The 14,844-nt window shown below is 46.9% G+C and overlaps 1 protein-coding gene across 1 annotated transcript; it reads left to right on the top strand.

Moving 5' to 3' along the window:
• Positions 1 to 726: 726 nt before the first annotated feature.
• Positions 727 to 9,546, top strand: TSPAN16 (tetraspanin 16). The gene is made up of 6 exons (XM_074935635.1): positions 727 to 909; positions 1,556 to 1,630; positions 2,991 to 3,098; positions 4,525 to 4,677; positions 5,272 to 5,355; positions 9,499 to 9,546. The coding sequence occupies exons 1-6, from the start codon at positions 727 to 729 to the stop codon at positions 9,544 to 9,546; spliced, it is 651 nt and encodes a 216-aa protein (XP_074791736.1).
• The last annotated feature ends 5,298 nt before the right edge of the window (positions 9,547 to 14,844 follow it).

Raw genomic sequence — 14,844 nt, 5'->3', positions numbered from 1 at the left:
ACCATGGCTCCCTCACGCAGTTGCTATGCCACTCTGAAGACTGTAATGATTTGCTTCAACACCATTATCTTTGTAAGTCTGTGTTTTCAAACACACGTTTATTTAGGTGTGTTACGGTGGCACCAGGGTCCCATGGTGCCAGGGGCTGCACAGACCCAGAGTGAGAGGCAGTCCTGCCCTGAAGAGCTTACAGCCTAACCAGGCACTAGGTGAGAGGGGAAACTGAGGCACAGAGCGGGGAAGAAACTCGTTCACGGTCACGCAGCAGGTCTGGGGCAGAGCAAAGGATAAAACCAGCCAGTCCTGTGCCCAGCTACCTTCCCCAGAGTTCAGGGGCTCGATCCTCAGCCGGTGTAGATCTCTGTTGACACTGATGGAGCTGCAATGATTTACATCAACTGGGGATCTGGCCCTCGGCATTCAGGTAACATTCACGTCACTCCACGGCTGGTCAGAACTGTGGGTTGTGTTCAGCAGCCTCTGTTCAGTTCTTGGTGGGCAGACCTGAGCAGGGAGGAGGGACTGGCCATGGAATGGCACAAAGGGGCTGGCTCTCAGTGATGTTCACGCCCCCCCGGCCTGGCCCTGGCATCTCTGCTCCTCGCCCCAGGTGAATTGGGGGAATGGCCGGAGCGCTCGAGCTGAAGGGCCAATGCACGCACTAGCACGCGCACACACACACACACGCATATACGTTTATTGTCACCCTAGGTTGTCGGCTGCACCATGGTTGCGCTGGGCCTGTGGATTAAACTGGGAAGCACCTCCTTCGTCAGGGTCCTGGGCTCCACCTCGGTGAACTTTGTCCACATCGGGTACTTCTGCATCGTGGTGGGCATCATGGTGGCCATGCTGGGGTTCATAGGGTGCTGGGGCGCAGTGAAAGAGAGCAGATGCCTCTTGCTGATGGTGAGTACACACAGCTGCTCTCAGCTGGGGCGGAGTCCCGGACCGCGAGGACGGGGCTGCAGACCTTTCCTGCTTGAGCTGGGGGGGGGTCAAGTGTGCCGTTACGATGCACCCATTGCCACAGCCACGTGATTTACCCCAGCTGGGGATCTGGGCTCCTAAATTTGGCCCTAACTATGGTTTAGACTCTAACTAAACAGTGGTCTCCCTTGCAGTCACAAGCTATTCTTTTCCATCCTTAGCGTGTGAAACTCACTTCTGTTCAGAGGGAGCGGGACAAGATCCACACACCACTTAAGTCCTTTGGCAGCTTATGTGGTCCCCAGCGCGCTCTGTTCTGGGGGGACTTTGACCATGTGTGCCCTGCTTTCTACCCACGGGAAAGCTTTGTTTAGGAGACAGCCTCTCAGTCAGCAACGGTCAAGACTCTTATGGACGGGCATGACCTCCTGACCCCTGTTCACCTTTATTTGGGCAGCCCCAGCCCCTCTGGGCTAAATCCTTTTACTGCAGTGTAAATTTGCCTCTTGTGTTTCACTTCGCAATCCCTGCACCTTCATCCCGAACGAATCTGAGCGTGAACAAGGCCTCTGCTGTGTACACTCACAGCAACCTTCCAATTTCCTTCCACACCCCTCTCTCACAGTACTTCTTAATAATGCTGGTCATCTTCATCGCCGAAATCACAGCAGCCGTCGTCGTTTTCGCTTTCACTCAGTTTGTGAGTATCAAGAATTCCCTTCTGGTGTGGGAAATTCTCATTTTCCTTGACAAAGCTGCAGGCCCCGATCCTACAAAGAAGAGTCGCTTGGGATCGGGTCCTTTTTCCAAACAGGGAGACATTTCCAAAGGGAAGTTAAGTGGCCAATTTTTGTGAGTACCTTGGAAAATCTAGGAGCCGCACGGGTCCCTAAACATCTAGTGCTGCCCCTTTCCAATAGCACTGCTCCAAAGAACGAGCACAGAGTTTCCAAATCTGGAACTTTTGTTGACCAAATAAAAAAATGGTGACAAAATTTCCCCTCCAGGTTTTGATCATCTGGACTCTGAGAGCAGGAGGAATTCAGACTAACTCTTTTGTCAAAAATTTAATTGCACAAAAAGAAAAGAAAAAGGAAATCTCTCCCCGCCCCTTGCATTTGAACCAGCTCTGTCCCTCAAAACCAACTCACGGCTTTAACTGAGGTCTACCCACTCCCCATGCTTAACTGAGTAAAAGGTTCCTCTTTGCTTTAGAATTATTCCTACCGCATTATTCTTGTTGTTTGTAAAGGCAAATTTAAATATGAGTGATTATCCTTTGGTTTGGATATACATTTACAACACTAAGGCCCAGATCCTGCACAGATTCACAGAGTTTAAGCTAAAATGGATGGTTATCATAGAATATCAGGGTTGGAAGAGACCTCAGGAGGTCATCTAGTCCAACCCCCTGCTCAAAGCAGGACCAATCCCCAATTTTTGCCCCAGATCCCAAATGGCCCCCTCAAGGACTGAATTCACAACCCTGGGTTTAGCAGGCCAATGCTCAAACCACTGAGCTATCCCTCCCCCCTGATCTAGTGCGACCTCCAGCATAACACCATCCAGAAAATTTCACCTAGTTATTCCTGTATCCAGACCAGTAACTTTTAGTTGCGTGAGCGACTCTTCTAGAAAGGTGTCCTGCCCTATGCCTTGGGAATCTGATCCACTGGCTAGTTACCCTACCTGTTAAGTACCTGCACCTTACTTCCACGCAGGCTTCACTTTACACCCACCCACTGCAGGAGCAATAGATGTCATGTTAAATGCGTGAGTAAATCTTTGCAGGATTGGGGCCCACCCTAGGGCCAAAGTGAGCTCGCTAGTCTGAGGCTGGCCCGCGGCTGCGTTGCGGTCAGCTTTTACCAGCCCAGCGTAACACTTTGCTGTCTCTGGGCTAGATCTTTAGCGGGTGGACATCAGCTCAATTCTGCTGAGCTCGGTGAAGCTATGCGGATTTACCCTCCCTGAAAGCGTTTGGCCACACTCTGGCACCAGACAGGATCTGAGGAGAAAATATTTCCTGGTCTAGCCCCGTTTCATTTCCCCCGTTTAAGGCTCGCAGTGTCGTCCTAGACAAATCACTGACTGCCTTGAAGAAGAAATACAGCGGCTACAAACACGATGATATCGTGTCCTATGGATGGAATGCATTCATGCTGAAGGTAGGGGACCCTCTGCCCCCCAAACCTCCTGTTTCAATGGACTCAACACATTTTCCCCACAGTCTTATTAGATGTATTATGGTAGCTCCGAGAGTCCCCACCCAGTGTGCCTGGTGCTGCACATACACAGTGACAGTCCCTGCTGTGACAAGGTGGTGTGAGAGGAAGGACCGTCTAGTGGTTAGGACAGAAAATCCTGGTTCAATTCCCTTCTCTCCCACGCACTCCCTGTGTGACCTGGGGCCAGTCACCTGGACTCTCTGGGCAACAGTTCCCCATCGGTACCATGGGGATCGTAGCCGAGAGGTTGGGAGGAGACGCCCAGCTGGTACGGTGATGGGTCCACGTACACGCCTCAGACAGAGAGCAGAATTTACAATCTAAAGAGGCAGGCCAGGCGAAAGGGAGGCTGGTTGTATGCCCACCCTACAACGAGGAAAAGAGACACACAGATTCGCCCAAGTGGTTCTGTAACACAGCTGGGAATTGGGTCCCAGGGCAGTATCTTAACCACATGCCCTTCAATGCAAGCGTTGAGCAAGTCTCCGGGCTGGATCCTCTATGTGAATCAGCGCTGCTCTGGCCACAAAGCAGTCAAGCCGATACACATGTGCTGAGGATCTGCTGTGTAGATTTTTTGGGCCAGAAGTTTCACACAGTCTCAGGCCAGACGGGATAGTCAGTCTGAGCTCCCGTTCAGCACAGGCCACTAAACTCCAAGCAGTGACTAGTTAGATCAAAGCATTCTAATCCTCAGAGACAACCCTCTTGTGAGCCACAGGCAGAGAATAGGGCCCACCAAGGAGTGACCAGTGCCTACAGCCCCTGCCATGGCAGGGAACTGATTGGGTGAGACAAACCCCAGGACCCCAGTAGCGACCTGCACCCCACACTGCGGAGGAAGGTGGAAAAACCCTGTCAATCTGAGCTGGGGTTTCTTTCCAACCCCAAATCTGGCAACCTCGAGCATGTGAGTGAGATGCACCAGCCAGATGGAGGTGCCTCTGTACCAGCTCAGAGCACTGGTCCATCCCGTCTGGTGTCCCATCTCCCGCTGTGGTTGATTTCTGGCACTTCAGAAGAAGGTGGAAAAACCCCACCTCAGAATACAAGATGGAACGATATTGCTTATCTAGTCTGACCTGTCAACCACAGGCCTTAGAATTTCACCCAGCGTTTACAACTCAGGCATTTGATAGCAATTGAATCATAGAATCATAGAAGATAAGGGTTGGAAGAGACCTCAGGAGGTCATATAGTCCAACTGAAGAGTTAAACGTACTTCTCCTCTGGTAAAAATCACCATTTGAACAAAGGGGCATTGAGGAAATTCTGCCAGGATACCGCAGGGAAGGGGAGGTAGAAAGGAAAAACTAACTGTTCAAGACCCTGGCCTTTAACAAACCCTGTTGTGTGTCGTCCCTAGCTGAACTGCTGTGGGGTTCATAACTACACAGACTTTTCTGGCTCTGCCTTTCAAATACGGACCAACCTGACTTATCCCAAAAGCTGCTGCAAAGATCCAATGAGCTCAGCATGCAACGGACACAACGTCAGCAGCGTGGTCATCAACCAGGAGGTCGCGGCCCAGTTTGGGGGTTGAAAAGGAAACCGTGGGAATAGTGCTGTTAAAAACCTAGCCTGTGTCTGTTGGAGTCGGAGGGAGCAAGAAAGCACATGGGGGGAGTGACCAGCACCCTGATCTTGCAGAGAATGCTGCATGAATGTCTCCCTGCACTCACAGGGATCTCATGGCAGGATCAGTGCCTATGTGCTCTAAATTCAAAACCAGAAAGCCCCTTGTGCACACCTTAACTGAAGGCCGTGGGCCTAGTGGGCAGGGCACTGGGTTGGCTCTTCCTGCAGCATGACTTTAGGCAAGCCACTCCCCCGTGCCTCAGTTTCCCTCTCTGTAAAGAGTGGGGGAATAACGATACAGACGTCTTTTGGAAAGTGCTTTGAGATCTATGGATTTAGGCACAGGCATAGGCCGGTGGCCAGTCAGCCACACAGGGGCTAATTCCACCCACCCCTTGTGACGGGAAGATACAATAGTTTGCACAGCAAGTGTGTTGAAGCCAATGGGATTCCACCGGGGGATGGGCAATCATTGCTTTTCGTTTCCGATTACTCTTAAAGCAGCCTACACCTCACTGTCATTTTTACCCTTCAGGGCTGCTTCCACAAGCTGGTTTCCCTGGTCAAAGAGAAGAGCCTATTGCTTGGCGGAGCTGCCACCAGAGCTGCCCTGCTGGAAGTGAGTTGAACCCAAGTTAGCCTGGCCTTAAAGGGACGTGTTCACTTTTAAGTACTCCAGTGATGCACAATTAGCCAGCTGTGCACAGATTGACCATGGGTATGTGCAGTGCCTAACACAGTGGGGCCCTGATCTCAGTTAGATGCTAGGGGGTTACACATAAACATAAGAACATAAGAACGGCCAGACTGGGTCAGACCAATGGTTAATCTAGCCCAGTATCCTGTCTTCCGACAGTAGCTGGTGCCAGATTCTTCAGAGGGAATGAACAGAACAGGGCAATCATCAAACAATCCAATCCCCGTTGTCCAGTCCCAGCATCTGGCAGTCAGAGGTTTAGGACACCCAGAGCACTGGGTTGCATCCCTGACTATCTTGGCTAATAGCCACTGATGGGCCTATCCTCCAGGAACTTATCTCATTCTTTTCTCAACCCAGTTATACTTTTGGCCTTCACAGTATCCCCTGGCAGTGAGTTCCACAGGTTGTGTGAAGAATTACTTCCTTTTGTTTGTTTTAAACGTGCTGCCTTTTAATTTCATTGGGTGACCCCTAGTTCATGTGTTATGTGACGAGGTAAATAACACTTCCTTATTTGCTTTCTCCACACCAGTCATTATTTTGTAGTCCTCTATCGTATCCCCCTTAGTCGTCTCCTTTCTACGCTGAACTGTCCTAGTCTTTAAAATCTCTCCTCATATGGAAGCTGTTCCATATCCCTGATCATTTTTATTGCCCTACACTTTGTCCAATTCTATATAACATATTTGAGATGGGGTGACCAGAACTGCACGCAGTATTCAAGACGTGGGCGTACCATGGATTTCTATAGAGGCAATAGGATATTTTCTGTCATATGATCTATCCCTTTCCGAATGATTCCCAACATTCTGTTCGCTTTTTTGACGGCCGCTGCACATTGAGTGGATGTTTTCAGAGAACTCTCCACAATGACACCAAGATCTCTCTCTTGAGTGGTAACAGCTAATTTAGACCCCATCATTTACATGTATAGTTGGGATTATGTTTTCCAGTGTGCATTACTTTGCATTTATCAACATTGAATTTCATCTGCCATTTTGTTGCCCAGTCACCCAGTTTTGTGAGATCCCTTTTTAACTCTTCGCAGTCAGCTTTGGACTTAACTATCTTCAGTAAATTTGTATTGTCTACAAAATTTGCCTTGTCACTGTTTACCCCTTTTTCCAGATCAGCTATGGATATGATGAACAGCACTGGTCCTAGTACAGACCCTTGGTCAACCTCGCTAGTTACCTCTCTCCACTGTGAAAACTGATCATTTATTCCTACCCTTTGTTTCCTGTCTGTTAACTAGTTATTGATCCATGAGAGAACCTTCCCTCTTATCTCATGACTGCCTACTTCGCTTAAGAGCGTTTGGTGAGGGACCTTGTCAAAGGCTTTCTGAAAGTCCAAGTACACTATATCCACTGGATCACCCTTGTCCATGTTTGTTGAACCTCTCAAAGAATTCTAGTAGATTGGTGAGGCATGATTTCCCTTTACAACAGCTGTGTTTACTCTTCCCCAGCAAATTGTGTTCATCTATGTTTCTGACAATTGTGTTCTTTACTGTAGTTTCAAACAATTTGCCTGGTACTGAAGTTAGGCTCACCAGCCTGGAATTGTCAGGATCACCTCTGGACCCTTATTTAAACATCAGCGTCACATTAGCTATTCTCCAGTCATCTGGTACAGAAGCTAATTTAAGCGATGGATTACATGCCACAGTTAGTCGTTCTGCGATTTCACATTTGAGTTCCTTCAGAACTCTTGAGTGATACCACCTGGTCCTCGTGATTTCTTATTGTTTGATTTATCAATTTGTTACAAAACCTCTACTGACACCTCAATCGGGGATAGTTCCTCAGATCTGCCACCTAAAAAGAATGGCTGAGGTGTGGGAATCTTCCTCACATCCTCTGCAGTGAAGACTGATGCAAAGAATTCACTTAGCTTCTCTGCAACAGCCTTGTCTTCCTTGAGTGCTTCTCTTACTTTTTTTTTATTTGGGGTATACATTTAGTTTGAGCCTCTATTATGGTGTTTTTAAAAAGTTTCCATGCAACTTGCAGGCACTTCACTCTTGTGATTGTTCCATTTAATTTCCAAATTAACTAGCTTCTTCATTTTTGCATAGTCTCCTTTCTGAAGTTTCTTGTTCCTGTGGTGGGTTTCTTTGGTATTTTCCCCTAATAAGAAAAGGAGTACTTGTGGCACCTTAGAGACTAACAAATTACTCCTTTTCCTTTTACAGACTAACACGGCTGCACCCCTAATAGGGATGTTAAATTTAATTACATTATGGCTGCTATTACCAAATGGTTTATCTATATTCACCTCTTGGACCAGATCCTGTGCACCACTTGGGACTGAATCAGGAATTGCCTCTCCCCTTGTGGGTTCCAGGACAAGCTGCTCAAAGAAGTAGTCATTAATGATGTCTAAAAATGTTATCTCCACATCCCATCCAGAGGTGACATGTTCCCAGTCAACAGGGGGATAACTGAAATCCCCCATTATTATTATTGCATTTTCTGTTTTTGTAGCCTCTCTAATCTCCCTGAGCATTTCACAGTGACTATCAGGTGGCCGGTGGTATATTCCTACTGCTATGCTCTTATTACACAAGCACAATTGTGTTTGATTCATTTAAGATTTTTACTATATTTGGCTCGATGCTTTCTTTCACATACAGTGCCACTCGGCCACCTGCCCCACCTACTCTGACATTCCAATCTATTTTGTACCCTGGCATTCCCGGGTCTCATTGAATATCATCGTTCCACCAAGTGTCTGTGATGCCTGTTATATCAATATCATTTACTACCAGGCACTCAAGTTCACCCATCTTAGTAGTTAGACTTCTTGCATTTGTGTACAAGCATTTATAAAATATGTCAATATTTAGTTGCCTGCCTTCATGTGGGTAACTGAATGGGACTCTTTTTCATTCAAAAACCAGTCGGAGAACACCTCAACCGCCCTGGTCACTCAGTTACAGACCTAAAAGTCGCAATACTCCAACAAAAATACTTCAAAAACAGACTCCGACGAGAGACTGCTGAATTGGAATTAATTTGCAAACTGGACACCATTAAATTAGGCTTGAATAAAGACTGGGAGTGGACGGGTCATTACACATAGTAAAAACTATTTCCCCTTGCTAATTTTTCCCCTACTGTTACTCACAGCTTCTTGTCAACTGTTGGAAATGGGCCATCCTGATTATCCCTACAAAAGTTTTTTTTCTCCTGCTGATAATAGCCCACCTTAATTGATTAGTCTCATTATAGTTGGTATGGCAACAACCATTTTTTCATGTTCTCTCTGTATATATCTTCCTACTGTATTTTCCACTCCATGCATCCGATGAAGTGGGTTTTAGCCCACGAAACCTTATGCCCAAATAAATTTGTTAGTCTCTAAGGTGCCACAAGTACTCCTGTTCTTTTTGCTGATACAGACTAACACGGCTGCTACTCTGAAACCTGTCATTTGACTGTTTCTCTTCAGTTCCTACCTGTACTTTATCAAGTTCTATCCTCTCCTCTTTACTAGGCTATATAGTACCCCCTTTAATAAATCCTCCCCTAAGGGATGTCTCCATCCAAACCGGATCCTCCTCTGCACCTGTCAGCTTTCCCCCAGCCCTTAGTTTAAAAACTCCTCTATGACCCTTTTAATTTTACATGCCAGCAACTTGGTTCCATGTTGGTTTAGGTGGAGCCTATCGGTCTGTATAGAATCCCCCTTTCACAAAAGGTTTCCCAGTTCCTAATAAACCTAAATCTCTACTCTGAACACCATTGTCTCATTCACTCATTGAGACCTTACCGTTCTGCCTATCTAACTGGCCCTGCACGTGGAACTGGGAGCATTTCAGAGAATGCTACCATGGAGGTCCTGGACTTTCATCTCTTACCTAACAGCCTAAATTTGGCCTCCAGGACCTCTTTCCTACTCATCCCTATGTCTTTGGTACCTAGAAGTACCAAAAATGTATGTAACAATAATCATGAGTTTAGATGCCAGTCTTTAGGCACCAAGGTTGGAAAATTTTTGACATAATCCTTAAGACTTTCATTCATTCCTTCTATATTTTTTTCTCTCCCACTGCAGCTAGCAGCTATGATAGTCTCCTTAATGCTGTACGTTAAACTGGTATGACAACATTTGAAGACACACAGAAGGACTGAAGCAATCGGTTCCATTTCCCAAACAACTGGAATTTTGTTGCATCGGGGCCGGGAGGGCAGATGGGCGGACACACACTGCACTGCATTGCAGCAAAGATGAAATAGTACCAAGCACTCACGATCATGCCCCATGGCCGTCATTGGGACTTTGCCACTGACTTCTGTAGGAGCAGGACCATTCATTCGTCCAGTTTTCCAGCTCCATATTCACATAACAGGAAATCCTGGGAGCCATATCAATATGCAGGATCAAAGTGTCTCCAGAGTTGTGAATATGGAAACTGCTCTACACATGTGTGGTTATTAGTGATTAATGTACTGAAATCTATATATTTTTTAATTCTCCATCCCCTTGGGGGGAAAATACCATTTAAACAGAGATAATAAAAATGGGGAGATTGATTGCTAGAGTCTCTGTGTTTTTAAATGTCTCATCTTCCTAAAATACCAATCAACAGCTTGCTTACCTGTCTGAGTAGAAATCAGGTTTTAATTCTGCACTGGCAGGTGTCTTTTTGCCAGGGGCCTGGAAAGGACTGAGAAGGGGATAGCCACTTTCATACCACTGAAAATAAAAGGAGAGAGAATGATGTTGGGGTTAAGGGACAGGACCAGGGCTATGTCACATTAGCAATGCTTGATCAGTTTAGGAATGCCAATATACTATATGGCAAAGCGCTCCTAGGGCAGACACAGCTATGCTGGCAAAGTGGTACAGTTTATTCCAAAGTGCAGTTTTGCTGGTATAACTGTGTCTACACTAGGTACTTCTGTGGACATAACTGTCAGTCAGAGGTCCCACCTCTTCCCACCGCTGACTGACACAGCTATGCCAGCAGAGGTCTCTAGCGTAGATGCGGCCTAGGGCTCCGCAGATTTTAAGGCCAGAAGGCACCATTGTGATTATGACGGGTTGGGTCACAGAAACCCCCTTGTGACAGCCACCTGATGTGCCTAGACTACTTCTGAGCCCGTTTTCCCTGTCAGCTTGGGACTTCAGTACCTTGCCTTGTTTGAGCCAAACACGCTCGCCTGCTGCAAACACAGATCCAAGTCTCAGCCACGTCTCCCACAAGCTGCAGGCTTAACTGAAAACAGCTCAAGAAGTGCTCCTATCTCCAGCACTCGGATACCCAGCTCCCAATGGGGTCCAATCCCCAAATAAATCCATTTTACCCTGTATAAAGCTTATACAGGGTAAACTCATAAATTGTTCACCCTCTATAACACTGATAGAGAGATATACACAGCTGTTTGCCCCCTCCCCCACAGGTATTAATATTTACTCTGGGTTAATTAATAAGTAAAAAGTGATTTTATTAAATACAAAAAGTAGGATTTAAGTGGTTCTAAGTAATAACAGACATAACAAAGTGAATTACCAAGCAAAATAAAATAAAGCCGACAATTATGAGGGGAGAGGTAATGGCCTCAGGTGGGGGAGTGACAACTACGGAGGGCAGAGGTACAGGCCGGGGGCGGGGAGGGACAACCATGAGGGCAGAGGGCAGAGGTAAAATCCCATGGGAAGCAAGTCTAAGGGGCAAAACAATTCAAGACAGTTGGCAGTTTTTCAAAGAGACATTATTAAGGGCGCAAGAGCAAACTATCCCACTGCATAGGAAAGACAGGAAGTATGGCAGGAGACCACCCTGGCTTACCCAGGAGATCTTCAATGATCTGAAACTCAAAAAAGAGTCCTGCAAAAAGTGGAAACTCAGTCAAATGACAAAGGATGAATATAAACAAATAACACAAGTACGTAGCGACAAAATTAGAAAAGCCAAGGCACAAAATGAGATCAACCTAGCTAGGGACATAAAAGGAAACAAGAAAACATTCTACAAATACATTAGAAGCAAGAGGAAGACCAAGGACAGAGCAGGCCCATTACTCAATGATGGGGGAAAGACAATAACAGACAATGTGGAAATGGCAGAGGTGCTTCATGACTTCTTTGTTTCGGTTTTCACCAAGAAGGTTGGTGTGGATTGGACATCTAACATAGTGAATGCCAGTGAAAATGAGGTAGGATCAGAGTCTAAAATAGGGAAAGAACAAGTCAAAAATTACTTAGACAAGTTAGATGTCTTCGAATCACCAAGGCCTGATGAAATGCATCCGAGACTACTCAAGGAGCTGACTGAGGAGATATCTGAGTCATGAGCAATTATCTTTGAAAAGTCATGGAAGACGGGAGACATTCCAGAAGACTGGAAAAGGGCAAATATAGTGCCCATCTATAAAAAGGGACATAAGGACAATCCAGGGAATTACAAACCAGTCAGCTTAACTTCTGTACCCGGAAAGATAATGGAGCAAATAATTAAGCAATCAATTTGCAAACACCTGGAAGATAATAAGGTGATGAATAACAGTCAGCATGGATTGGTCAAGAACAAATCGTGTCAAACCAACCTGATAGCTTTCTTTGACAGGGTAACAAGCCTTGTGGATGGGGGGAAGCGGTAGATGTGGTATATCTTGACTTTAGTAAGGCTTTTGGTACTGTCTCACATGTCCTTCTCATAAACAAACTAGGGAAATACAACCTAGATGGAGCTACTATAAGGTGGGTGCATAACTGGTTGGAAAATCGTTCCCAGAAAGTAATCAGTGGTTCACAATCAAGCTGGAAGGGCATAATGAGTGGGGTCCCTCAGGGATCGGTTCTGGGTCTGATTCTATTCAATGTCTTCATCAATGATTTAGATAATAGCATAGAGAGTCCACTTATAAAGTTTGCAGATGATACCAACCTGGGAGGGGTTGCAAGTGCTTTGGAGGACAGGATTAAAATTCAAAATGATCTGGACAAACTGGAGTAATGGTCTGAGGTAAATAGGATCAAATTCAATAAGGGCAAAATGGGAAATGACTGCCTCGGAAGGAGTCCTGCGGAAAGGGACCTGGGGGTTGTAAGGATTCCGCCAGAAGCCCTCAGATGACCCCAGGACATAGCAAAGACAGAAGGCGGAAACGCCAAGTTAAAGGGACGAGCTGATGCAAACAGCAAGGCAAAGATGCCAGCTTGCAAAGAGGAAGTCCTGCGGGAGCGGTGCGTTTTATGTACGGTGACGAACAAATTAACAAGAACAAAACGTAACAAGCAATATAAAGTTTGCAAGCAGCAAAAATACGTTAGCAGCAAAAAATGCTTATAATAGATGCAAGCGCTTAACGCAGTCTACGCCCTGGGCCAATCAGAGATGGGCAAAAGGCACAGACCAAAACAAGTAAAAGGGTATATAAGGATACCAGGTTCAGCACAAAGTGTGTTTCCACCGGTATCACAGACCTGGGAAGAAGGTAAAAGGTCGTGCTGACTTGTTCCACCTCGGAAGAGGCTCAACGCAACGGACTGCTAATGTATTAACTTGCTTGCTTGAGTACAGGGACGCCTGTAGGGAACTAGCCGGTGTTTCCACCTTGTGCAGGGAAGTGCAACGTGTTAGGAAACTGAAACTGAGAAATGAAAATAAATCCTGCTATTAAAAGCTCTCTGGTTATTGAGTGTTCAGAGTCATTTGACGTAGAGTCCCAAACAGAAGCTACAGGGGACAACTGGGACCCAAGCTTTCTCTGTGGAGAAGGTTTCCTTTGGTGGTAGGGATTTTTGGGTGGTGTTACCGTTACTGTCACCCTATTCGGATTATTATTCCTCTTTTACGCTTTGGCTGTGGCATATTACCTGTAAATGTACATCGCCTTCGGTTGGAGCCCTAACAGAACCAAACTAGCAATTATCTCTGCACCCGCTGTGGACCCCGTCCCAGAGGACGATTGGGATATTGTGTATTTTTCAGGTAACGAGGCCCCAATTCCGGCTCTGCAGAGCACTGCCTTAGGCCTATTGTTGGTACAATCCCCCGGTTGGGTTTGGCGAGTCCATTACGTCCCCCGACCTGCACCTGGACCCTATGTCACACAACTGAATGAGCAAGGGCAGCTTCTGCATCAGGAACTAGACGACTTCCTCCCTTATATACCAGGCACCTGCGTATATCACCCCCTTTATGAAAATCAGTTGTGGTTTTATACCCCCATGCCAGCCCCTCTTCTAGAATAACTTAAATTCGCCACGAGATGGGTTGTGACGTCCATTCGCCACCTGACCGTCACAGGGGTCATAGTGGATCACAAGCTAAATATGAGTCAACAGTGTAACGCTGTTACAAAAAAAGCAAACATCATTCTGGGATGTATTAGCTGGAGTGTTGTAAGCAAGACACGAGAAGTAATTCTTCTGCTGTACTCTGCGCTGATTAGGCCTCAGCTGGAGTATTGTGTCCAGTTCTGGGTACCACATTTTAGGAAAGATGTGGACAAATTGGAGAAAATCCAGAGAAGAGCAACAAAAATGATTAAAGGTCTGGAAAACCTATGAAGTTTGGACCTATGAGGGAAGATTGAAAACATTGGGTTTGTTTAGTCTGGAGAAGAGAAGACAAGAGAAGACTGAGAGGGGACATGAGAACAGTTTTCAAGTACATAAAAGGTTGTTACAAGGAGGAGGGAGAAAATTTGTTCTTCCTAACCTCCGACGCTAGGACAAGAAGCGATGGGCTTAAATTGCATCAAGGGAGGTCTAGGTTGGACATTAGGAAAAACTTCCTGTCAGGCTGGTGAAGCACTGGAAATAAGTTGCGCAGGAGGTTGTGGAATCTCCATCACACGGGATTTTTAAGAGCAGGTTGGACAAACCCCTGTCAGGGATGGCCTAGATCGGTGGTTCCCAAACTTGTTCCGCGGCTTGTGCAGGGAAAGCCCCTGGCGGGTCGGGCCGGTTTGTTTACCTGCCGCGTCCGCAGGTTCGGGTGATCGCGGCTCCCACTGGCCGCGGTTTGCCGCTCCAGGCCAATGGGGCTGCGGGAAGTGGCGGCCAGCACGTCCCTCGGCCCGATGAATCCAACGAAGTGAGCTGTAGCTCCCGAAAGCTTCTGCTCAAATAAATCGGTTAGTCTCTAAGGTGCCACAAGTCCTCCTGTTCTTTCTGCGGATACAGACTAACGCGGCTGCTCCTCTGAAACCTTCCAGTCCTGTGATTCTGTAACTGGGCGGGGACCCGACAACCACGGGGCAGAGCTCCGAGCCTCCGGGGGACGACCACCACCGGGGCAGGGGTGGGAGCTGCGGGGGAGGAGCCGGAAATCTCTGCCTTTGGGATGGGGAGCAAAGGTCCCGGCCTCGTGGCTGGGTCAGAGGTCACAGGCTCAGGTAGGGGGCAAAGGTCACACCTTTAGAGCCGGGTCAGAGGTCACAGGCTCAG

Source organism: Natator depressus, chromosome 20 (genome assembly GCF_965152275.1).
Source record: "Natator depressus isolate rNatDep1 chromosome 20, rNatDep2.hap1, whole genome shotgun sequence".
Classification (NCBI taxonomy): domain Eukaryota; kingdom Metazoa; phylum Chordata; order Testudines; family Cheloniidae; genus Natator; species Natator depressus.
This window is presented reverse-complemented; position numbering and strand designations above follow the sequence as displayed.

Coding starts and splice junctions, on each gene's coding strand:
- TSPAN16 (XM_074935635.1), top strand. CDS start 727: ATGGTTGCGCTGGGCCTGTGGATTAAACTGGGAAGCACCTCCTTCGTC. Junction 910..1,555: donor GCAGATGCCTCTTGCTGATG/GTGAGTACACAC, acceptor CCTCTCTCACAG/TACTTCTTAATAATGCTGGT. Junction 1,631..2,990: donor TTTTCGCTTTCACTCAGTTT/GTGAGTATCAAG, acceptor CCCCCGTTTAAG/GCTCGCAGTGTCGTCCTAGA.